Genomic DNA, 23,923 nt, shown 5'->3' with positions numbered 1-23,923 from the left:
GCCACCTCATCAGAGAGGCCTTCTTGGCAAAATAGCATTCCCAGCGCTTCTCGCACCTGCGCTTGTAGGTGCCGCGGCCCTGAAGCCGGACAGCATCTGGTGTGTGTGCTGGGGTACTGGCTGCCTGGCTAGAAGGTGACTCTGTGAGGACAGATGTTTGGACCAGTTTTCCATCCACAGCGCCTCCAGCAGACCTGCTGCCCAGAGGCGCTCGGGAAGTGTTTGGTAAATGAGTGGAGGTGCATAGCCGGGCTTGACATGTTGTGTCGTTCTGCCAGTGACTCCAAGGTTACGGAGATGGAACCCATTTTGCAGATAAAAAAACTGAGGCTTGGTGGGTGATGAGGGCAACACCAGATGGGATCCCTGGTCCCCCCGGCTCTCTCCACCTGCTGCTGGCCGCCCTTCCTGGGAGGAGCAAGAGAGGAAGGAAGGTCTGTATGGGGCTTGGGTCGCACTGACCGCCTCCAACCCACTTGTGTCCCCACAGGGACAGCATGGACAGCGTGAAACAGAGCGCGGCCCTGTGCCTGCTGCGGCTGTACAAGGCCTCGCCCGACTTGGTGCCCATGGGCGAGTGGACGGCCCGGGTGGTGCACCTGCTCAACGACCAGCACATGGTGAGCCCCAGGCCTGGTGCCCGGAGACCCCGGGCTGCTGCCACCCAGAGCCACCCCACCACTTCACCCAGAGACACTTCTGCCTCAGACGTTCACGTGGAAGCCCAGGGAGTGTCCCACCCCCACCCTTATTTCCACCTGGATGCCCACATCTGTCCCTGCCTTTACTCAGGTCCCTAGAGATCTTGGTCCAGTGTCCTGAGTACCTGTCACCCACCCAAATGTGCAGAAACCCCCACGTCCATCCCTGATACCCTCCCCCCCACCGACTGCCCAGGGATCCTGTCCAGTGTCCCCAGCACCCATCACCCACCCAGCCCTTGGGTCTCTGCTTTCAGATCCGCAGCCTGGACACTTGTCCCCAGGCTGACACCCCCCCCCACAGCCCTGACCTGCCACTTGTCTGCCTCTGCAGGGTGTGGTCACGGCAGCTGTCAGTCTCATCACCTGTCTGTGCAAGAAGAACCCAGACGACTTTAAGACATGCATCTCCCTGGCCGTGTCTCGCCTGAGCCGGGTGGGTGTGGTCTCGTCGCGGGCTGCAGGAGGTGGCCCTGGCATCTCCGTCCCCTGGAGTGACTCGCTGGTCCCCCTCACCCTCCCTGAGAGGCAGTCCAACGCAGTGGTTATGAACTCAGCCTCTGAGCTGAGCTCATCCCGGCTCGGCCACTTCCTGGCTGTGTGGCCCCAGACAAGTGGCTTCACCTCTCTGGGCCTCACTAACCCCATCTGTTCAATGGGGACAATACCAGCACCCAGCTCACAGCATAGCTGCTGTCAGTCAGTCTCTATAATGTCAGTATGGGCCTGGGCGTCGTGAGCACCCAGGAGGTGAGAGTGGCTCTCCTGATTTCCTCCCCCTCGCCCCACTGTCTCTTGCTTCCTCCCGCATTCCCTGGTATTCTTCCTGCTCCTCTTTCTCGAACCTGTCCCTTCCTGTTCTTCCTTCTGCTCCTCTTACCACCTTCACCCCTGTTCTGGGAACATGCCCTGAGGCCACCTGTGTACCAGGCTCTGGGGACACAGATGAGTCAGACCCGAGTCCTCTAGGAGCTCCCTGTCCTGTTGCAGGGGAGGGAGATGCAGCAGGGCAGACCGACTGGCACAGATTTTCATAAAAGGGGTGATTTGGGCTGTCATGGAGGTAGTACAGGGCATCGTGGACCCCAAAGGAGGCACTTACCTCAGCCTGGAAGTCTAGAAAGGCTTCCTGGGAAAGGTGATACCTGAATGGAGACTTAGAGTGAATATAAACATTTCCTGGGCAGGTCAGAGACGCCTGGATTCACAAGCAAAGTGAACAAACACACCAGCTCATTCGGTCACTTTGTCATCCATTCACCAGATACCTGAATACTCCCGTGTGCCAGGCTGGTCGGGGGGACACGGACAGGGACACTGGGGGCCGGGCACATGCCATCATGACAGTGGCACAGCACATGGTGGGAATGCTTCCTGGAGGAGGGATTTCCCAGCTTGAGCAGGAGTTTGCCATCAGCGCTCTCCTGCTAAGTTCCCGCCTCTTCCCCAAGACTTTCTTATGTCTGATCTGGTATTAGGCCTGGGAACCCAGAAAAGGGTCGGAGCCAATTCCTGCCCCAAGCTGCTTCCAGCCTCGGGGACAGCTACAGGGACACAAGTCTGCAGTGAGCCGTTGTGATCTCTGCTCCGTGGAGGAGCTCAGGGCATTGCTAGGCTCCTGTTTGGAGTAAGGGGCTCACAGAAGGGAATCGGGTTGGCAGAGACTTCTGCCCCCGAGAGCAACATTACTTGGAAAAGTCGGCGAGCCCTGGCTTAGGTCACTCACTGTGTGCTCCAGGCTCCCTCACACCCCTCCCCGGGCCTCAGAGTCCTGCACCCCCTTGGGAAGGCAGTGTGGCTCTGCCCTGCCCCTGCCCTGTGCCCTTCCCTGTCCATGCCTCACGCCCTCTTCCACCCGCAGATTGTCTCCTCGGCCTCCACCGACCTCCAGGACTACACCTACTACTTCGTGCCAGCGCCCTGGCTCTCAGTGAAGCTCCTGCGGCTGCTCCAGTGCTACCCACCGCCAGGTACCACCGCCGAGCCCACCCGGGCTAGGGTCTGTCAGGATCTCTGTGAGGGTGTAGGTCTGGGGGGGCAGCCCAAAGGATCGGACAGATTGCTCATGTCGTGTGGCTCTGCCATGGGCCAGGGTCCCTGTGAAGCCACGCTTGTGTGTGCGCTCCAGCCTTGTAACGTAGGGGCTGTCGTCACACCTGTCTTACAGGTGACAGAACCAAGGCTGGGGGAGGGGAGGCCCTTGTCCAGGGTCCCCCAGCAGATCAAGGGGTGATTCCAGGCTGTGCTGTTTGAATGAGCATAGATACCTCTTTGAGAGGTTTTAGTGACCTTGCTGCTCAAGGTCACAGCCATGGTGTGGATGATGAGCCTAGCGTGAGCCAGGTAATGCGCCGGGGGTGTCTGTGCCCTCCCGACAGAGCTGCTGAGGGGGAGCCATCCCTGCGATATGCAAATGGGGAGACCGAGGCTTGGAGATGAGACGTCTCCTTTCCAGGCCCAGGCAGCAACACTAAGGGGTGGAGCCTGACGCCAGCATCGGGCTCCCAGTCCCTCCCTCTACCCTATAGGCCCTGGCTCCCCCCACATTCCCGTTTCCTCAGCTGTCTGACCTCATAGAGCAGTGTCTGAGGGACCCCATGCTGAGGTGCTCAGCACACAGGAAGTGATTGGCCAGCCAGCTCCCTTCAGTTCAGCCAGGGTACCGAGCACCTGCTGTGGCCAGGGACTCGTGCGCGGCCCTGAGTCTTCCCAGGCAGCTGTGCACGAGCATGCGCATGCACACACGCGCACATCTGTGAATGCATGAACGTGTGTGCAAGTCTGTGCGTGTCCGCACATATGTGTGTGCAGCACACGAATTGTGTAATGGAAGTGACAGGAGAGGCCCCTCCCAGCCTGTGCAAGCCAGTGGTGAATTTTGTCACGTGACCTTGGGAAAGCCTGTTCCCCACTGAGCCTCATTCTCATCCGGTAAGGAAGAGCTCGGGCAGATCTCTAAGCTCACTTCCATCCCAGGAGCCCTGCCTCATCATTTCGGCGTGTGCCCAGAGCAGACACCTCACCTGCTTCTCACCCTCTGCGTCATAGGAGTTGTAGCTGTGGCCCCGAGCAAACAGTGCTGGGCCAGCAGGGTTATCTCCGATTTATCTACAAGAAGTCTTTCTGCTACTGTGTTATGAAAAATCTTCCAGTGTACAAACAAGTAGAACATACCCATCATCTCGACTTCACATTTTGTCGTGCATGCGTGCTGTTTGCTCTTTTTTTCCTGAAGTGTTTGAAAATGAGTTTAGAGACACCACGATGTTTTTACCTTTGAATATCTTATTGCACATTTCTAAAAACTATAGGCGATTTTATTCACAGCGGCAATTCTGTGGTCATGCTTGAAGCTCACAGCAGCTCCCCAATTGTCTCAAAGACCCACTGCGGATTTTCCTAATTAGCCCCAAAATACTCACAGTCTGTTCAAGCTAGGATCCAATCAAGATGCATGTATTTTTCTCGTGTTTTTTTTTTAAAGATTTATTTACTTATTTTAGAGAGACCGGGGGAGGGGCAGAGGGGGAGAGAGAGAAGCAGACTCCCTGCTGAGTGCAAAACCCTCCCCACAGTGTGGGGCTCGATCTCATGACCCTGAGACCATGACCTGAGCTGAAATCAAGAGTCAAACGCCTAACCTACTGAGCCACCTAGGCGCCCCTGAAGATACAAGTATTGAGGGAGGCCTGGCTGGCTCAGTCTGTGGAGGATGCAGCTCTTGATCTCAGGGTCATAAGTTCAGTCCCTACGTTGGGGATAGAGATTACTTAAAAATAAAAAATAAAAAAAAGGAGAAGAAAAAGATATAAGTATCGAATTTAATTCTTTCCCCTAAAGCTCTGTCTTAATCTGGAAGAATTGCTCCTTTATTCTGTGCCATTGGCTTTCACCCCACCTTTTATTATGAAAAATTTCAAACAAAAAAATCACTTGGGAGAAGACATTTCAAATGAAAGATCACTTGCAAGAACAGTGTCATGAACACGCACGGCCCCCGAGACCCAGCAGAGATTGTGAACACTGCTCTTGGCGCCCCGGTTGATTTGCTGTCTCAAACACACACTTACTTGCTCCCTTACTTGACTTAAGTTACATACATCATAATGCTCCCCCAGCCCAAAATACACCCACACACATTTCCTGAGACCCAGGAACACTGCCCAAAACCACAGTGCCCTTGTCACACCTGAGAAGATTCGAGATCACAGTGTCATCTGCTGTCCAGGCATCATTCACGCCCCCCTCACTGTCCACAGCTTTATTTGTATGACTTAAACAAAATACAGTACAGTCGAGGACTATGACTTAGATTTCATTATGTCTTTGTCCCTTTTGGGGGGTCTGGAATAGCCCTCCCACCCCCCCCATTACCTGTTTTTGAAGAAACTGGGAGTTTGGCATTGCAAGGTGTCTCGCATTCTGGAATTGGCTCAGAGCTGCGTTGTGTCTTGTAGTTCATCCCGCTACCCCGAGAGCCCCCTGATATATCCAGGTGCCACATTTTCCCCTAGAACATTTGACAGCTGTTCTATGCACATGGTGTTACCTCGCACCCCATGGAATGGCAGTTATCGGTGTTGGTGTGAGCTCCTGGTTGGCATGTATCGTCTCAGGCGCTCAGACTGCTCCTCAGGGAGACCCCGGTTTCACAGTGTCTCTGGGGAAGGTCTCTTTGCTCTGTGAGAAACCTAAAGGGTATCAGTGCCACAGAAGGGGAAACTGAGGCTCACAGGGGTGGGAGTCAGCACCGAGCAGGACAAGAGCCAAAGTCTGGAGTGGTCTCTTCTGTTGGCCCGTTGCCACCTCCCCCGGTCACCTGGAGACCAAGGACAAGCTTGAAGGAGCAGAGACCCCAGCCCACAGCTGTAGGACCCACACTTCCTGTGGAAGATGAGAGCCCTGGGGTGGCCCCCTCCCCCGCACATGAGCTGGGCTGACAGAGCTCATCCTAGGACATGCCCTCCCTTTCCCCAGAGGATGCTGCCGTGAAGGGGCGGCTTGTGGAGTGTCTGGAGACTGTGCTCAACAAGGCCCAGGAGCCCCCCAAGTCCAAGAAGGTCCAGCACTCCAATGCCAAGAACGCCATCCTCTTCGAGACCATCAGCCTCATTATCCACTATGACAGGTGCCTGCCTGGGGGGCTGGGGGCCCATTCTCCTGTGTCCTAGGAGAATGGGGCTGGGAATCATGACTTCTAGGTAGGAGGACGATGAAGCTGTGAACTGTTACCTCCCCAGAGTGGTGCTGGACCCCTCCTGGAAAAAGCAGAATTCCCAACTCTTCATTTGGGCCCAACGGCCCAGATGTCTGGGTTGCCAGGAGTGGTCATGAAGGAGATAGAGGGCAAGAGTTAAGACCCAGGTCCTGAGGGTGCTGTGGGTTGGGTCAGCTGGGCCCAAGTCCTCCACGCCCCCCCCCCCCCCCCCCGCCATCTTTGCTTCTTGCCGGCAGTGAGCCCAACCTCCTGGTGCGGGCCTGTAACCAGCTGGGCCAGTTCCTGCAGCACCGGGAGACCAACCTGCGCTACCTTGCCCTGGAGAGCATGTGCACGCTGGCCAGCTCCGAGTTCTCCCACGAGGCGGTCAAGACCCACATCGACACTGTCATCAACGCCCTCAAGGTACGCCACGTCAGAGCCTGTCCCAGGCCAGGCCCTGTACGCTGGTCTGTGTCTCTGCTCCCTCAGAGAGGCGCAGGCCTCAGAGGCCATTGCAGAGCCTAGAACATACCGTACCTGCTCTCCTCCCTCAGACGGAGCGGGACGTCAGTGTGCGACAGCGGGCGGCTGACCTCCTCTATGCCATGTGTGACCGGAGCAACGCCAAGCAGATTGTGTCAGAAATGCTTCGGTACCTGGAGACGGCAGACTATGCCATCCGTGAAGAGATTGTAAGTTCTGGGAGGAGCTGAGCACCTGGACTCCTGGGTCTGAGGGAGGAGGGGGCCTGGAGGCCCGGATCCCTGGGTCCAAGGGAGGAGAGGCTGGGGGTCTGGACTCCTGGGCCTGAGGGAGGAAGAGGGGGGTGAGGGTCGGGACTCCTGGAGTCTCCAGATGGGGATAGTGGTGAGCCGGATCTGGTTATTCCATACTTTGTCCCCGGGTGCATATGCGTGTGCACACGCTCCCATGTGTCCTCCCTCCCTGTCTGGCAGGTCCTGAAGGTGGCCATCCTGGCCGAGAAGTATGCAGTGGACTACAGCTGGTACGTGGACACCATCCTCAACCTCATCCGCATTGCCGGCGACTACGTGAGTGAGGAGGTGTGGTACCGTGTGCTGCAGATCGTCACCAACCGCGATGACGTCCAGGGCTACGCTGCCAAGACCGTCTTTGAGGTCAGCACCCCCACTTCACCCCCACAGTGGGACAGTGAGGCAGAACAAGGACAGCTGGGGTGTGGGGCCAGCCCGCCGTGGTCACTGTCCTGCTCCCTCCTCAGAGCAGTGCCTTCGCCTCCCTGGGCCACCAAGGGACCTGGGGGCCAGGTCCTCACAGGCCAGTGGAGGGTCAGCGGGTGTAGGTGTGGGCCACCCAGTGCATAGTCACCAATTCGCAGATTCTGGTGGTTTCCTACTCCTTCAGCCCCAGGAAAGGGGGCCTGGTGCCACCTGATTTTACCACCTGTGTGAGCAGTGACCAGTCACTTAACCGGTCCGTTCCTCAGTTTCCCCACCTACTATCCCACCCACATCATAGCTTCGTGAGAGTTCCACAGGTTAATGGGTGTCATGGGCTTAGCCCTGCGCCTGGCACCCCTGAGCAATCCTAAGTCAGGGCACTCCGCTCCCTGTGGTCCTCACCTGCCCTGTCCTGCCTTTAGGCGCTGCAGGCCCCCGCCTGCCATGAGAACATGGTAAAAGTCGGCGGCTACATCCTCGGGGAGTTTGGGAATCTGATTGCTGGGGACCCCCGCTCCAGGTGAGGCGGTAAACACCACACTTCTGAGGGGTCTGGGGCCAGTGGTCATGGGGCCCCCGGGGATCTTCTCGGCCCCTCACACAGCCATCTGGTGGTTGCAAGGGAGCTCAGCTCCCAGGAGCCTCTGGGACAGAGCGTTGCAATGGCCACTGCCCTGGGTGGCCTCTGCGGGGGGCGGCACTCCTGGGGGTCTCCGGGAGGAGGCAGGGAACTATGTGCTGATGCCCCTCTGCCCTCCCCAGCCCCCCGGTGCAGTTCTCTCTGCTGCACTCCAAGTTCCACCTGTGCAGCGTGGCCACCCGGGCCCTGCTGCTGTCCACCTACATCAAGTTCATCAACCTCTTCCCGGAGACCAAGGCAACCATCCAGGGCGTGCTGCGGGCCGGCTCCCAGCTGCGCAATGCTGATGTGGAGCTGCAGCAGCGCGCCGTCGAGTACCTCACACTCAGCTCGGTGGCCAGCACGGATGTCCTGGTCAGTGCCGCGGCCCCCACGTGCCCCTCCTGCACCCCTGCACCTTAGCCGCCCTCACCTCTGCCACCGAGCTGTCCCCAACCCACTCTCGCCCTCCGACCCCACAGGCCACGGTGCTGGAGGAGATGCCGCCCTTCCCGGAGCGAGAGTCGTCCATCCTGGCCAAGCTGAAACGCAAGAAGGGGCCTGGGGCCGGCAGCGCCCTAGATGATGGCCGGAGGGACCCCAGCAGCAATGACATCAACGGGGGCGTGGAGCCCACCCCTAGCACTGTGGTGAGTCCCAGGGGCTGGGCCATCGGGGCTGGGGGGCCGCCGGGCGCTGCCCCTTCTCACCTCCTCCTGTATCTCCCTGCAGTCAACGCCCTCACCCTCCGCCGACCTCCTGGGGCTGCGGGCAGCCCCTCCCCCAGCCGCACCCCCAGCGACCTCTGGTGCAGGAAACCTCCTGGTGGACGTCTTCTCCGACGGCCCAGCTGCCCAGCCCAGCCTGGGGCCCACCCCCGAGGAGGCCTTCCTCAGGTACCGCCGGCTCGGACCCTGGGCTGCCCCTTTTCTGTCTGCCCCCTCACAGCCCCCCCTCCCTCCCCCCTCCCTGTCCCTGTGCCTCTGTCGCCGTGGCTGCCACTTCCCCCTGCCTCCTCTCTCCCTCTGGCCATTCTGGACTCTTGGCTGACCCTAGCCACCCTGTGTCGTCCTTCCCCCATCACCATGTCTCAGCCTGCTCTTCCTTCTCTCTTTCCCTCCTCCCTCTTTCTCTCCCCCCCACCCTCTGCTGCCTCTCTGGGATTGGCTGCCTGCCACGCCTGTCTTCTCTTATCTACTCTGGGATTGGATGGCCCAGCGAGCTGGAGCCGCCTGCCCCTGAGAGCCCCATGGCTTTGCTGGCTGACCCAGCTCCAGCTGCTGAGTAAGGGGTGGCCTCAGGGTTGGGGGGCAGATCTTTGTCCCCAGGGAGGGCTAGGGGACTTCAGGCTCTTATGAAGGGGTTCCTGATGAGCTGCAGAGGCAAGGATTTGGAGGGGGGTTGAAAGTTGGGGTCCTCTGACATGGGGCAGGGGTAGCGGTACACACCAGGGTCCTGTTTCCCATTAGAGGCAATTGCCAGTCTGATTCTGGAGTTCTTTGGGGGAATCTGGGTATGTGGATTTTGGGATTGTGTCCTTTGAGGGGTGACTGTCTCCCACCTTTAGCTTGGGTCTTCTCTAGCCCCCCAACCTCTTCCCATCTCACTGCTTTCCGCACCTGCAGCCCAGGTCCTGAGGACATCGGGCCGCCCATCCCAGAAGCCGATGAGCTGCTGAATAAGTGAGTCATGGGAAAGATCAGGGAGGGAATGGGGACAGGTGGGGAGCACTGAGCGGGGCCTAGACAGGCACCCCTGGCATCCTGAGCTCCCCCCCGCCCCCACCCAGGTTCGTGTGCAAGAACAATGGGGTCCTGTTTGAGAACCAACTGTTGCAGATTGGAGTCAAGTCGGAGTTCCGGCAGAACTTGGGTGCGTCCGGAGGGGGGCGGTATGGGATGGGGTTTCGGGGACACCTGGGTTTGGGTGGCATCTGGAGAGGTGGTTGAAGGAAGTGAGATGGAGCCCTGCCCCTCCCCACCCTCTGCAGGCCGCATGTATCTCTTCTATGGCAATAAGACGTCTGTGCAGTTCCAGAACTTCTCGCCCACTGTCGTCCACCCTGGAGACCTCCAGACTCATATCCTTCCGGCCTGGCCCAACCCCCTCACCCGGGCCCTGACCCTCTCGATCTGCCTTCCTGGCCACTGGGAAGCAGATAGACCCGGGGCCAGAACCCTGTTCAGTCTTCTTGAGAGCCTGAGCATATGGTTACTGGTTTGAGGTGTAGTGTAGTCTGTGAGACAGGGGTGGGCCTCTTCTCCCCAGGACAGCCTGAGGACAGTGAAGTGATGGGATAGGTATGTCTCAGTTTGTCCCTGTCAGGCCTCTTCCATGTCCTGACTTTGTCCTCCACTCGGCTCCACACCCACGATTCCAGTGCCTCCTGCATTCAAGAGCCGGGCCTGGGGGTCTGGATGCTGAGCAGGGCCTTCTGTGTGATCTGAGACAGTCACTTGGCCTCTCTGAGCCTTCCTATCCCCGGTCTGAAGTGTAGACCCTCTTCCTTCTCATAGCGTTGTTCTGAAGGTCACTGTGTTTGGAAAACTCTGGAAGGGCGGCTGGCATAAAGGAAGGTGTCAGTCCTCTCTCCTTTCTCTGATAGCGGTTTTCACGCCCATAAAATGACAGGGGTGAGGCCCCAAAGCTCTGAAGACCTTTTCATTTCAGTCCTTTGCTTCATTCAGCCGTCGTCAACATCTCCAGAGCCCCCAGGGAGGCTCAGCTCTGTGCTGGGCATGGGTGGGGGGCAGGGGTGAGACATGCCCACGACCCCATCCTTGCCAACTTGAAGGCAGATGTGATAATGCTGCTGCCATTTTGGGGCCCCTACTGTGTGCCAGACACACGGACAAGTACTCGTACTGGATTATTTCACTGAATGCTGAGGACTCTGTGTCCATTTTGCAGCTGAGGCTAAGAGGTAAAGTAGCTTGCCCGGAGACCCCGAGGTGGTAAGATCCGGGACGCAAACGAGTCAGCCATCCCAGCCCCGGAAGGGCTTCTGCCCTAGTACGGTGTGACATGTGCCATAATGGAGGTCCCTGAGCCCATCGTGGAAGGCCAGAGTAGGCACCCAGGGGGTGGCCAGAGGTCTCACTGAGGAAGGGCTTTGGAGTTTGGCCCTGCGTAGGTAGGATGATGCGCCCTGGATGGCAGGCCCGGCCCCGCGGAGGCCTGCAGGCTGGGGTTCGGAACCATCAGGAGTTCGTGGCCAGGACCGCGGGGGGCCGCCGCCTCTTTCTGGCTTCCTTGACGCCCGGCCGGCACAGCTGGCGGTGCAGACCAAGCGCGTGGCCGCGCAGGTGGACGGCGGGGCGCAGGTGCAGCAGGTGCTCAACATCGAGTGTCTGCGGGACTTCCTGACGCCCCCGCTCTTGTCCGTGCGCTTCCGGTGAGTCGGGCGGGGCCCTGCCAAGCGGCCACGGTCTCCGGGATGGGGGCCGGGGTCTGATGGAGCCTCCTTGCCCCCTCCCCGCCCTGCCAGGTACGGGGGTGCCCCCCAGTCCCTCACCCTGAAGCTCCCGGTGACCATCAACAAGTTCTTCCAGCCGACAGAGATGGCGGCTCAAGACTTCTTCCAGCGTTGGAAGCAGCTGAGCCTGTGAGCAGCGGAGGGGGCGGAGCCGCAGCTGCGCTGAGGGGCGGGGGGGGGCGTTCCAAGCACCTGACCCGAACCTTTCCCCGCCCCTAGCCCCCAACAGGAGGCACAGAAAATCTTCAAAGCCAACCACCCCATGGATGCGGAAGTCACTAAGGCAAAAGTGAGTGACCACTGAGTGAGACCAGAGAGGGGCCCCTGGACCCACAGCCCAGCCCTGCCTCTCCCTAACTGGAGTTTGGGGAGCCGTGCCCATTTTTCCATGCCTCTGTTTCCCCATCTGTAAAATGGGGCTAGTTCCCACTCACAAGGGCTTTGGAGAAACTGGTTTGCTGCTGCCTGGTGGCTCCCAGATTTGGCACCCTCTGATGGCTACCCTTCTTCCCCAGCTCCTGGGGTTTGGCTCTGCTCTCCTGGACAATGTGGACCCCAACCCTGAGAACTTTGTGGGGGCTGGAATCATCCAGACTAAAGCCCTGCAGGTGGGCTGTCTGCTCCGGCTGGAGCCCAACGCCCAGGCTCAGGTGAGTGGTGGTCTGGGAGGTGCCCCTGACACTGACACGTTACCCCCTGCCTCGCTGTGTTCTTTTTAAATCCCGCCCCTCTGCTCTGTGTCCCTGTGTTCTCTATCTACTGTCTTCTCGACACATCCTTTCCACCCTCCTGGGTCTCACTTTTGTCCTTCACCCTTTCCCTCCTGTGTTGCTTTTAACCTGCCTCCTGTCCCTTCCATCACCTTTCTGATCCCTTTGTCCTTTTTCTTATCTCCCTTGTATCCTCCTCCCCCTGGGCTCTCTGTCCCCTCTGCCTCCTCCCTGAGTCCGCGCCGCCATGTCCCCCACCCAGATGTACCGGCTGACCCTGCGCACCAGCAAGGAACCCGTCTCCCGTCACCTGTGTGAGCTGCTGGCCCAGCAGTTCTGAGCCCTGGACTCTGCCCCCGGGGATGTGGCCGGCGCCGGGCAGCCCCTAGGACTGAGGCAGCTTTGGTGGATGGGGCAGCGAGGGGACCTCCACTGGTGACAGGGAAGACCCCAGGGGTGGGGGGAATGCCTGGAACCTTCCTCCGGCCTTTTGTATTTTTATTTTTGTTCATCTGCTGCTGTTTACATTCTGGGGGGTAAGGGGGAGCCCCCTCCCTCCCTTTCCCCCTTAAGCACAGAGGGGAGAGGGGCCAGGGAAGTGGGCACCTCCTCCCCTCCCCCCCCACCCCATCGTAGCCCCTCCTGCCCCCTCCCTGTCCAGGGGCTGTGTATTATTGTGAGCGAATAAACAGAAAGACGCTAATAGCTGTGTGTGTGTGAATGGCTCACGCCGGGGGGTCAGAGGAGTGGGGTGAGGGCATGCAGAGTGTGGGTGGCCAAGCCCCGCATCGCATGGATGGGACTCTGGGCAGACAGCAGCAGCAGCAACCGCCGTGGCCCCGACTGCAGAGCCACCAGCCGCCATCCTGTGCCTGGCTCCTCAGGCCCAGACACCAGGTAGCAGGCTCTTGGCACCTGGGTCCTCTGGGCCGCATCCTCCACTTTCTCCTCTGGTGACCCCGGCTCTGGAGGAAGGACAGGAATGGCCAAGGTGACCAGTGGGGCCCAGACAACTAGACTGCGAACCTGCAGGAGCAACGCCACATTCCGGGCCTAAGTCTGACTCCTGATGGGCCAGGCCCTTGTGGCTCCAGCTGGCTGTCAGTTGCCTGAAGAAGGACATGGACCTTCTCCCCCTTCTTCCCAGCCAGCCTCCAGCCCTCCCTCTCCTGGGGATGATATGTGCAGCCCTGGACAGTCTGCTTAGCAATACAGATCACAGACATGCAGCTATGCTGACCAGGTACCAGGCACTTGGACTCCAGGCACAGCCCTTGGAACCCTCCCCAACCCCTCCCCACTCTACACAGGGCAGCACGTGAGGGCTGTGGAGTCAGCTAGGAGGGGCCAGTACTCTGCCCCTTCCTTTGTCTCCCTAGGGCCTCATGGGCTCTAAGATGACTTTTCCTTCCTAATCTAGGCTCTGTGGAACACCCCCCACCCCGAGGGGCAAAGACTGTGGCAAAGTCTGTACTTGGAGCAGTACAGTGGAGTGTGGATATGGGAACCAGGCTGCCTATGTGTGAATCATGGCTCTCTGCTGCTTATTAACTGAGCCTCAGTTTCTTCATCTGTAGTATCAGAATGATGATGTAACAGGAGCTAACCCTCACCTATGAGGATGAAGTGAGTGAAGTGAGTCATTATATGTGTAAGTCTCAGTGTTAACTGTTCGGACGGACTGCCTAGTAGATTCTGTGGTCTCTAGGCTGCGACCTCCCTGCTCCTCCCCATCAGTGTGGATGCCCTGTCCTCCCTTGTATGATCTGAGACTCAGTGTCCTGGCGTGTGCCAAGGGGTCACACTATCTGCCTCTGACCTGGTGGGAAGTGCGTGGCGGTGGCCAGGGTGTAGAAGGAGCGCAGGAGGCGCCGACGCTGCTCAGGAGAAGGCTCTGGAGAGGGGAAGAGAGACAGGGTGACAGAGGGCCCCTCCTGGGCCCAAGCCCCTCCCGGCCTCGCCTTCCTCTGTCACCTTGATCCCCAGAGGGCTCCACCGTGAAGAGACAACGTTTCAGTTCCAGGTGGAGAAGCAGCAGCCTGTGAGAAAGGGGGTGTCATGGCCAGGGCAAAGGGCATGAGGACCCCCAACCTACACCCCCGTCGAAGCCCTACCCGAGGATGTCCATGTGCAGAGGGAAGCCAGCGGGCAGCGCTCGGGGTCCCAGCGGCACGCAGGCCCGCAGCGGTTCTAGCACTGGCTGCCACCAGCGGTCCAAAAGCTGAGGCGAGGCCGGTCGGTGAGGTCAGGGGAGGGTACCGGGGAAGGGGCGTGGCCAGGGAGGAGAGGCGGGGCCCACGGGGGCGGGGGACAGAGGGAACCAAGGAAAGGGTGAAGCCTGGAAGGATGGGATGAGAGCGATGGAGGGACCGGGCTGGCTGGAAGGTGATTGGAACGCAGTCCACGGGGGGCGGGGCCTGTTGGAGGGGCGGGGCTGACGAAGGGCGGGCCCAGAGTAGAGAACGCGGGCAGGGCAAGGTGGTGGGAGAAGGGCCGGGGCCGGCGGGCGGAGGGTGTTATAAGGGAAAAGCGGGGACATTCGCCGGATTCACCTGTGGATCCAGCTGGCTGAGGGGAGGTCGCGGCCCGCAGAGCAGACACAGCTCCAAGCCCGGCAGCAGCGTCAGGGTCAGAAGCCGGTGCGGGACCTGAAGCGGGGCGCACCAGGGGCTGGCCGGAGCTCCGCCCCTTCCCACTCGAGCCCCGCCTCCTCGCGTCCCGGCCTCTAGGTCCCTTCGCCCCCGCCTGTCCCTGGAGCCCCGACCCCCCAACTTACCGTGGGACTCCCGTGCGGCAGGTACACCGGGTAGTCGCGAGCGGCCTGAGGAGGCAGGGACCCCACCAGCCAGGGGAGCAGCACGGCCTCCGGCGTCCCCAGCCGCCACCAGCTCTCTGTTGCTGCCACCACCCGGCCCGATACGACCAGGCTGCCAAAGGCCGTGCCCGCCGCTTCGGCGAACCCAGAGAGGGCTTCCTGAGTCGGGAGACATGAGCAGGGGCGGCAATGACTTCCCCGGTGAACGAGGAGTGCGAAGAAACAGGCATACAATTCAAAGCTTGCTGAGTGGCGTGCCCACGTGCCTCATTCTCCCTGGGCCTTCTCCTTCACACGCAGGTATCATCCCCAAGTCACACTGTAAAGTTAAACCGGCAGGGTGGCTGCTCCCTAGCCTAACCCATGTTACTTAAGCTAATAATCAAAACAGCCGCAGCTGCAGTTTATTGAATCCTACTATGTGCCAAGTAGGGGCAATCAAACACCTAGTCCAGCTCGGAGAGGTCAAGTCGCCTGCCCCTAGTCACGTCATGGGAGGCGGCCATGCCCGGGGCATCAACAAGAGCGGTATTTAAGGTAGGATAGATGGAAATTAACCGGCAAAAGGAACAGCATGTGCCAAGCAAGGAAGTTGGGAAGTTGTTGGGGTCCGGGGGACCCCTGAGGCAGCCGGGTAAACGTGGATGGTGGCGTTAGCAGAGGTCAGGGTGAGCACGTTGGTGGCACAGGTCCTCGAACACCAGGCTGGGGGGATGGGAGCTTGTCCTGGGGGTGATGGAAGCCATGGGAAGGCTGTGAGCTGGGGAAGGGTGGGGTCAGTTCTCGGTGTAGAAAGACCCTTCTGGGGCCAAGTGGGGGTTGGAATGGAAGCCCAAAGGACGAGAAAAGGTTGAGCCCACAATCCAGGGTAAGAGGATGAGGACAGAGCCAGAGCCAGTGACAGGTTTAAGGGTTCCCAACACATCCTCAGTACCTGCAGGAGAGACCCCTCTGGAGGAACCACGCAGTCCACACACTGGGTCAGGTCCCCGATGAGCTCAGAGTCCCCCAGGAAACTGTCAATGAGGTGGTAACTGGCCTAGCAGAGGGAGGAGGGAGTAGTGAGGAGCTTAGGACCCAGGCGGGCCCCAGATCTGCTGCCTCCCCTTCAGAAAACTAGCCCTGCTGGGCCTGTCTCTAAGGTCAGTCAACCAGGCTGCCCCAGGGGCTGCTGGGAACTGTAGTTTCTGAATATCAGTGACCTGGGATCTTAACTTCCAGTTTCACGTCCTGTAGCCTCACCCTCAACTCCTTCTTCAATCTCTCTACATTGCGGATATTGGTCAGTTCTTCGAGTCCTACAACAAGAACCTAGAAGAACCAAATAAGAGAGCAGGGTCTGGGAATCTGGACTCCTGGTGTGAGAGAGGAGGATGCTGAGAGCTCAGATTTCTGGGTTTGGGGAAGAAGGCTGGGGAGTCTCACCATGGCCCCAAACACCATCTGGAGTAGTCTCTCCAGCTTCAGCTCCGAGGTGCCCTCCTCAGATGACAGAACAATGAGGGTGATGCTGTGAGAAAGGAAGGTGAGAAGGAAGAATGAGTCCAGTCCAGGGAAACAGGGCCATGAGGGGCGTAGAGTCTGCCCTTGATCCCGGTTGCCAGCCAGCAAAACAGGCTTCTGGTACAGAGAAACTCAGGGATCAGAAAGGGTAACTGGCTTGTTGAAGATTCCACAGGCAAGTAAACAGCTGTCCTTGGAGAGCTGGTAGGCCTCAGGGTCATCTTCATCAGGGGCCATCACCCAGGCCGTGGCCCTGCCCCAAAAGCTACAGCTTGGAGACCTGTCATGGAAGCTTTTCCACACCACGGTGGTGTCCTCCGTCCTTGCAGAGCTCAGCTGCACCTCGAGATTCTGCCCAAACATGTGTACTCCATTGAGGGAACCGATGACAGAGAACGGGAGCTGGGGAAAAGTTGGGGACATTAGACAGGAGCCCCCAATCCCCTCCACCTTGGGACCCAAGTGTCCAGGGCCCCAGCCCCCTCCTCTTGCTACATCCCCTGGCCCCTCCTCTTCTGGGAACCAGGATTATTTCAGTCATTGCACCCTTGGCCCTCTAAACTCCGAAAGTTCTCCAGACCCTACCCCCTTGACGACCCAGAGTCCAAGTGCCTAGCCCCCTTCTATTTTGAAGATTCAGGGATCCAGGGCCCCCACCTGTTGGCGGGCGGGGGCGCCGCCGCGGCTGCTTCTGCAGAACAAGGGGACTCCGCTGGAGGCCGCAAGGCAAAGCAGATATACGGTGCCCTCTGTCCCCTCCTCGCCCATCTGGAATCCCCTCCAGTCCCCTCGTGGGGGCTGTCAGTGACCCCTTTGGAGCATGCCCGGAGTCACACTAAGTCGGGCTGCCGGTCGGCCGTCCGTAGCCGCCAGAGGGCGAGATGGGGAGCTGATTGGAAGAGAAGCAGATTTCCCGCCTTCTTCATCCAACTCAAACCCACTCACAGTCTCTATTCCAGCACCTCCCCCAAGCCCCATTAGGTTCCGCCTCAGCCGGAAGTCAAGTGCCCCTAACAAAGATGGCACCCATCGTACTTGTAAAGCTTCGTAGTTTCTCCCAAATGGTTTGATTCCATTTATTTAAAGACGAGAATGAAGAGCCCGGCTTGAAGGTAGTGAGCACGCCAAGGGGTTGTCTAGCAAGTATAACGTAGGTGCTTAGGATGTTTTACATTCTCAATGGGTAAACACCCGTGTCCCACTCAAAGATGGTGCGGTGCCGAGGCGTTGCTTAGCAACCACAGTCCGTCTAATTTCCAGTTTAAGGCTGCAAAGAGCAGTGCCCCACTCAAAGATGGCCGCATGACGAATCTGGAGCAAAACCGAGAGAAATACCATCTCCCCCTTCATCCTCGCGGATGGTTTGGTCCGGCCGACGTTGCCTAGTAACCACCAAATGAGATGGTTGTTTTTGTTATGAGAAAAAGAAAGATGAAATCCTTTATGTTCCAGAATCATAAAAATAAGATTATTTTGTAATAAATTTATACATGTTAGTGCAGCATGCCGAACGTGAAAATACTCCTTCCCAAGCCCTTTCCCGAAATAAAAAGTTGACAGTTAAACACAGTACGTCCACACATTTTGACAAATATGATCACTGTGCTAATGTTGCGTTCAAACTTTCTCTCATTAGACCAAATAAATACGTGTCGTTTTCCAAAAAATGTCTTTTTATAATCAACATTATGGATGTAACAAAATCAATTTAGCCAATCCTGTATTGACATACATTAGTTTCCTTCCTCTATGTGTTTAAACTGATAAAGTAAAACTTCATTTAGTTATGAATTTAATCAGCTAGAACTTTTCTGGTTTTTTTTTTTAAGATTTTATTTATTTATTTGACAGAGATAGCCAACGAGAGAGGGAACACAAGCAGGGGGAGTGGGAGAGGAAGAAGCAGGCTCATAGCAGAGGAGCCTGATGTGGGACTCGATCCCATAACGCCGGGATCATGCCCTGAGCTGAAGGCAGACGCTTAACCACTGTGCCACCCAGGCGACCCAGAACTTTTCTGTTTTGTGAGAATGGTGGCCTTCATTCATCCAGATGTATTTCTGAAATAAATAGTAATGTTAAAACACATTTATTTCCTTTCAGAAGTGTTTTGCCTGCATTCTAGATTTGATCTTTCTTTCTTTCTTTTTTAAGATTTATTTATTTATTTTAGAGAAACAGCACAAGCAGGGGGACAGAGGGAAAGAATCTCCAGCAGACTCCCTGCTGAGCCCAGATCCCAATAAGGGGCTAGATCTCTCAAACCTGAGATCATGACCTGAGCCAAAATCAAGAGTCAGACAACACTTAACCTACTGAGCAATCCAGGGGCCTCTCTAGATTTGATTTCTAATAGCTGATAATATTAGAATATTTATCTGCACACTAAACTGAATCAGACTTTTAGAGGAAGAAATGTACGTAAAATAGTAAATGAGTACGGAGACACCTGGCTGGCTCAGTCTGAGGAATGTACAAACTCTTGAGTCATGAGTTTGAGCCCCACGATGGGTGTAGAGATTACTTTTTAAAAAATGAGTTAGGAGCGCCTGGGTGGCTCAGTCGGTTGGGCATCTGACTCCTGATTTCAGCTCAGGTCATGATCTCAGGGTCGTGGGATCAAGTTCCACGTCGGGCTCTGGGTTCAGCATGGACCCTGTTTGGGATTCTCTCTCCCTCTGCCTCTACCCCAACCCCTGCTCTCTCGTGTGTGCTCTCTCTCTAAAATAAATAAATGAAATGAAGTAAAGTATCAATTTATTTCTGTAGTTCTATGAATTTTTCTTTAGTCCATTTATATTTATTATGACTACTGATATATTTGGATTTATTTCTACCACCTTATTTTTATATTTCTTATCGTCCTTCCTTTTAATGCTTTTTCCTCCTTTCTTATCTTTTCCTTGATTATTTGTTCATTTCCTCAATCCATTTTTCTGCATCTCTTCTGGTTTCAACTGTATACACCCTAACTCTCTTTTATTATTATTGGTTACCCTTGAAATTTTACCATACACATTTAATTTAGCAAAAAGTTAAAGAAGATCTTAAATGCTCTCTCAAATACTACAAAGAACATATAGCAGCTTACTTCTGTTAAACTCCATCCAGACTAACCAACTAAGTGTTGTCAGCATTGTAGTTGTGACTTTTTTATGCCTTCATTGAATATATTTCTTATTTTATGCAGGGAGTGTTGTAACTACATAAGTGTTTATGTTTCATTTGCCCTCCTGTTTCCTTCTTGCCTCTCAGACCATCCTTTCAAGATAATTTTAAATTTGCCTCCTTCCTGAAGTACATCCTCCTGGAAAACTGGTTCTCTCCTCACAACACTTCTGACACCAAATGTGTGGGGTTTCCACACCAAGCGGTTCTCCAGTTTTCTGTGGACACCAACAGAAAACTTACAAGCCAATTCAATTCTGACACTAACCACCTGGAGTCAGCATAGATCTGGAAGGTCAAGGGCTCAGTCCCACGAGTCTGCCCCACTTCAAACACCAATCACAAGTAATGGGTCCTCAGGATACCCATACTTCTAAGTTTGCTACAAGTTGGGGGTTCCACCTCCTCAGATTTGATAATTTGCTATAATGGCTCACAGAGCCCAGGGCAACACTTAGTATTACTGGTTTATTTTATTTTATTTTTTTTAAGTAAGCCCCATGCTGGACATGGAGTCCAATGTGGGGCTTGAACTCACAATCCTGAGATCAAGAACTGAGCTGAGATCAAGAATTGGATGTTTATGGGGCGCCTGGGTGGCACAGTCCGTAAGCGTCTGCCTTCAGCTCAGGGCATGATCCCAGCGTTCTGGGTTCGAGCCCCACATCAGGCTTCTCTGCTAGGAGCCTGCTTCTCCCTCTCCCACTCCCCCTGCTTGTGTTCCCTCTTTTGCTGGCTGTCTCTCTCTGTCAAATAAATAAATAAATAAAAATCTCAAAAAAAATAAAAAGAATCGGATGTTTGACTGAGCCACCCAGGCACCCCAGTATTACTGGTTTCTTATAAAATCTATTGTAAAGGATAAAAACGAACAGCCAGTTGAAGAGGTACCTAGAGGGAGGTCCAGAAGGGTCCTCTGTAGAAGAGCTTGTGTCTCTATGGAGATTGGGGTACATTATTCCCCCAGCATGTGGATGCATTCACCAACCCAGAGGTGCTCTGAACCCATGTCTTTTAGGGGTTTTTAATGTAGATTTCATTAGGTAGGCATGATTGATTAAATCATTGAAGGTTGTTGGTTAACTCAATCCCAGGCACTTCTCTCCCCAGAGGTCTGGGCGGGGTGGAGGGGGGGTGGTTCCAACCCTTGAAGCATGCCTTGGTGCTTTTGGTGACCAGTCCCATTCTGAAGCTATCAAGGGGGCCCCAGCCACAGTCATTTCATCAGCATACCAAAAGACACTCTTTTCACTCCAGAGATCCCAATGATGTTAGAAGTTCTTGTGTGAGGAACCAATAGGAGACCGACGCCATATATATTAAAATAAAAAATGCTCCTACCACCCTTAACCCTCAGGAAATTACAAAGGTTTTAGGAACCTGGGCCAGGAAGTGGGACAAGGAGCAAATATATATTTCTTACTATCTCATAATATCACATCCTTTAGAAAGTTTCTTGGAGTTAAATTCTGTTTTTATTACCTGGAATGTTTTACCCCAGCTTCATTATCATTCAGTTCTGGGGTGATAGTTAATTTTTTTTTTTTTTGAGAGAGAGAGAGAACATGAGGGGAAGGGCAGAAGGAGAGAGAGAGAGAATGTCAGGCAGGCTCCTCACTCAGCACCGAGCCCAACTGGAACTCAATCTCACGACCCTGAGATCACAACGCAGGCCAAAATCAAGATTTGGACGCTTAACTGATTGAGCCACCCAGGAGTGATAAGTAATTTTTTCCAAGTCTTAACATACACCACCTTTTTCTAGTTTCTATTTTTGCTGTTAAGAAGTTGGCTCTCATTCTACATATAATTTCTTTGTGGAGGTCTGTTCTAATCTGGGTACTTTTCAGGCTTCTCTTTCACTACAATGAGTCAAAGTGAGCAGTTTTTTTTTTTTAAAGATTTTATTTATTTATTCGACAGAGATAGAGACAGCCAGCGAGAGAGGGAACACAAGCAGGGGGAGNGGGAGAGGAAGAAGCAGACTTATAGCAGAGGAGCCTGATGTGGGGCTCGATCCCATAACACCGGGATCACGCCCTGAGCCGAAGGCAGACGCCTAACCACTGTGCCACCCAGGCGCCCCGGAAAGTGAGCAGTTTTTTAAATGTAATTATATATTCTGTGCTTCTGGGATCCAAGGATTCATGTTTTACTTTGTTCACACTATTTTTTTTTAAGTAATCTCTGCACAATGTGGGGCTCAAACTCACAACCCTGAGATCAAGAGTTGCATGTTCTACAGACCAGGCCAGCCAGGTGCCCCAGTTTGTTTGTTTTTTTCCCTCATCAATTCTAGAAAATATACAGCAATAAACTCTTAAAATGTTGCTTCTCCTTGTGGCGCCTGGGTGGTTCAGTCTGGTAAGTATCCTACTCTTGGTTTCGACTCAGGTCATAATCTCAGGGTCGTGGGATGGAGCTCCTGTCCGACTCCAAGCTCCGTGGGGAATCTGGTTGAGATTTGTTCCCTCTGCCCTTTCACCCATACTTGTTTCTCTCTTTCTCAAATAAATACATAAATCTTTTTTAAAAACCGTTGCAGGTGCCTGGGTGTTTCAGTCTAAGCATCTGCCTTCGGCTGAGGTGGGCTCGAGTCCTGCACTGGGCTCCCTGCTCAGCCAGAAGTCTGCTTCTCCCTCTGCTCCTCCACCTACTCGTGCTCTCTCTGTCTCAAATAAATAAATAAAATCTTTTTTTTAAAGATGTATTTGTCTATTTATTTATTAGAGAGAAAGAGAGCACAAGCAGGGAGAGTGGCAGTCAGAGGCAGAGGGAGAAGTACACTCCCCGCTGAGCGGGGAGCCCAATGCAGGACTTGATCCCAAGACTCCGGGATCATGACCTGAGCCAAAGGTAAACGCTTAACCAAGTGAGCCACCCAGGAATCCCACGAGGTCTACCTTTTAAGAAACCACCAATGTTGCAAAAACAATATTGTAACACCTAATCCATCATACTGCCAGAAGCTGCAGTCCAGGCTAAAATATCCAATTGTTCATTTTTACCATTTGTAATACATTAACGGAAATGTATTAAAGCTCAGTTAGGGGTGCCTGGGTGGCTGAGTCAGTTAAGTGTCTGTCTTTGGCTCAGGTCATGATCCCAGGGTCCTAGGATCCAGCCCTGGTAGGGCTCCTTGCTCAGCGGGGAGTCTGTTTCCCCCTCTCCTTTCGCCCCTCTCTCCCCACTTCTGTGTGCGCTCTCTCTCTCAAATAAATAAATGAAATCTTTTAAAAAAATCAGTCAATACTTGGGGACCTGGGTGGCGCAGTCGTTAAGCGTCTGCCTTCGGCTCAGGGCGTGATCCCAGCGTTCTGGGATCGAGCCCCACATCAGGCTCCTCTGCTAGGAGCCTGCTTCTTCCTCTTCCACTCCCCCTGCTTGTGTTCCCTCTCTCACTGGCTGTCTCTGTCGAATAAATAAAAATAAAATCTTAAAAAAAAAAACAAACAGGGCAGATTTTAATTTTAGGAAGCATTTTAAGCTTCTTACCTGTTGATCATTTTTCCTTTTTCCAATTTAATCTTCCTTATTGTTTTATTTTTTTAAAGGATTTTATTTATTTATTTGACAGAGAGAGCAAGAAAGCACAAGTAGGGGGGAGCAGCAGAGGGAGAAGCAGGCTCCCCGCTGAACAGGGAGCCTGATGCATCAATCCAAGGACCCTGGGATCTTGATTTGAGCTGAAGGCAGATGCTTAACCAACTGAGCCACCTAAGCGGCCCTTCATTATAATTCTATTAAAATTGAATTACACTGGCATAAAAAAGATGGGAGCTCCTTTAGATTAAAAGAAACTTAAGGGACGCCTGGGTGGCTGAGATGGTTAAGCGTCTGCCTTGGCTCAGGTCACGATCCCAGGGTCCTGGGATCCAGCCCTGCATGGAGCTGCCTGCTTGGCGGGGCGGGCTTTCTTCCCCCCTCCTTCTACTGCTCCCTCTGCTTGTGCTGTCTCGCTCTCTCTGTCAAATAAATAAATAAANAAAAAAAAAAAAAAAAAAAAGAAAAGAAAAAGGAAAAAAGAAACTTAAGAGATACAATGTCTAAATGTGTTTGGTCTTTGGATTCTGATGCAAATAAAACAATTGAAAAAAGCCATTTTGAGAGAATTGGGGAAATTTGATTGTGGATTTAGTGTTAGATGACACCAAGAAATAATTTTGTTAGGGGTGATAATGGCATGGTGGCCATGTGTGAAAATGCCTAACTTTTTAGAGAGGTCTGCCAGCGATGTAGAAGTAAGATGATAGGATGTTGGGGCTCTGCTTTAAAAGGCTTCGGAAAAGAAAATAAAAGCAAAAAGGGATGGGTAAGGTAAATGTGACAAAATGGTGATACAACTATATGCAAGAGGAAGGCACCCTTTTATCTTGAAGTACGATGCCAAAATGCACTGGGGCAAGTTGCGCTGATTCACACCCCCTCTAGACTATGTCTAAGCCTAACCTCTCCCGCCCTCATGGACATTATTCTTTCCAATATTCATTAACATGACAAAGGTAAAATGCTTTTTAATTGGGGCAGATA

At 54.6% G+C, this 23,923-nt stretch overlaps 2 protein-coding genes across 3 annotated transcripts in view; one reads left to right on the top strand and one right to left on the bottom strand.

The window, feature by feature from the left end:
* The window catches only part of AP2A1 (adaptor related protein complex 2 subunit alpha 1), a 30,483-nt gene extending 17,873 nt beyond the window's left edge, over window positions 1–12,610 (top strand). Inside the window, exons 5-24 of one of the 2 annotated variants that reach the window (XM_034672869.1) lie at window positions 491–620; window positions 1,036–1,137; window positions 2,563–2,671; window positions 5,679–5,829; window positions 6,156–6,324; window positions 6,456–6,593; window positions 6,858–7,040; window positions 7,526–7,623; window positions 7,866–8,097; window positions 8,205–8,372; window positions 8,455–8,618; window positions 8,941–9,006; window positions 9,348–9,404; window positions 9,512–9,594; window positions 9,713–9,802; window positions 10,993–11,116; window positions 11,210–11,326; window positions 11,417–11,486; window positions 11,713–11,847; window positions 12,170–12,610. In XM_034672869.1, the coding sequence (XP_034528760.1) occupies window positions 491–620; window positions 1,036–1,137; window positions 2,563–2,671; window positions 5,679–5,829; window positions 6,156–6,324; window positions 6,456–6,593; window positions 6,858–7,040; window positions 7,526–7,623; window positions 7,866–8,097; window positions 8,205–8,372; window positions 8,455–8,618; window positions 8,941–9,006; window positions 9,348–9,404; window positions 9,512–9,594; window positions 9,713–9,802; window positions 10,993–11,116; window positions 11,210–11,326; window positions 11,417–11,486; window positions 11,713–11,847; window positions 12,170–12,247 (2,464 nt within the window). In that variant the 3' untranslated portion in view covers window positions 12,248–12,610. The remainder of the gene's footprint in view (window positions 1–490; window positions 621–1,035; window positions 1,138–2,562; window positions 2,672–5,678; window positions 5,830–6,155; window positions 6,325–6,455; window positions 6,594–6,857; window positions 7,041–7,525; window positions 7,624–7,865; window positions 8,098–8,204; window positions 8,373–8,454; window positions 8,619–8,940; window positions 9,007–9,347; window positions 9,405–9,511; window positions 9,595–9,712; window positions 9,803–10,992; window positions 11,117–11,209; window positions 11,327–11,416; window positions 11,487–11,712; window positions 11,848–12,169) is intronic. The other variant, XM_034672870.1, reaches the window with a different exon arrangement.
* On the bottom strand, window positions 12,389–17,199 carry FUZ (fuzzy planar cell polarity protein). Its single transcript, XM_002917828.4, has 11 exons — window positions 16,883–17,199; window positions 16,506–16,627; window positions 16,148–16,232; window positions 15,965–16,033; window positions 15,657–15,761; window positions 14,684–14,881; window positions 14,460–14,555; window positions 14,022–14,128; window positions 13,882–13,946; window positions 13,727–13,801; window positions 12,389–12,872 (listed from the first exon to the last, which is right to left on the bottom strand). Exons 1-11 carry the CDS (start codon window positions 16,991–16,993, stop codon window positions 12,646–12,648), a joined length of 1,260 nt encoding a protein of 419 aa, XP_002917874.1. The 5' UTR covers window positions 16,994–17,199; the 3' UTR covers window positions 12,389–12,645.
* Between the last annotated feature and the right edge of the window lie 6,724 nt (window positions 17,200–23,923).

This window comes from Ailuropoda melanoleuca, chromosome 12 (genome assembly GCF_002007445.2).
Source record: "Ailuropoda melanoleuca isolate Jingjing chromosome 12, ASM200744v2, whole genome shotgun sequence".
In the NCBI taxonomy this organism is placed as follows: Eukaryota; Metazoa; Chordata; class Mammalia; order Carnivora; family Ursidae; genus Ailuropoda; species Ailuropoda melanoleuca.
This window is presented reverse-complemented; position numbering and strand designations above follow the sequence as displayed.

What these genes read in the sequence shown, in the direction of transcription:
- FUZ (XM_002917828.4), bottom strand. Translation starts at nt 16,993, where the DNA reads ATGGGCGAGGAGGGGACAGAGGGCACCGTATATCTGCTTTGCCTTGCG. An exon ending in AGATGGTGTTTGGGGCCATG is followed by an intron (nt 16,034 to 16,147) that starts GTGAGACTCCCC and finishes TGGTTCTTCTAG; the next exon opens with GTTCTTGTTGTAGGACTCGA. An exon ending in TCAGCCAGCTGGATCCACAG is followed by an intron (nt 14,129 to 14,459) that starts GTGAATCCGGCG and finishes GCCTCGCCTCAG; the next exon opens with CTTTTGGACCGCTGGTGGCA.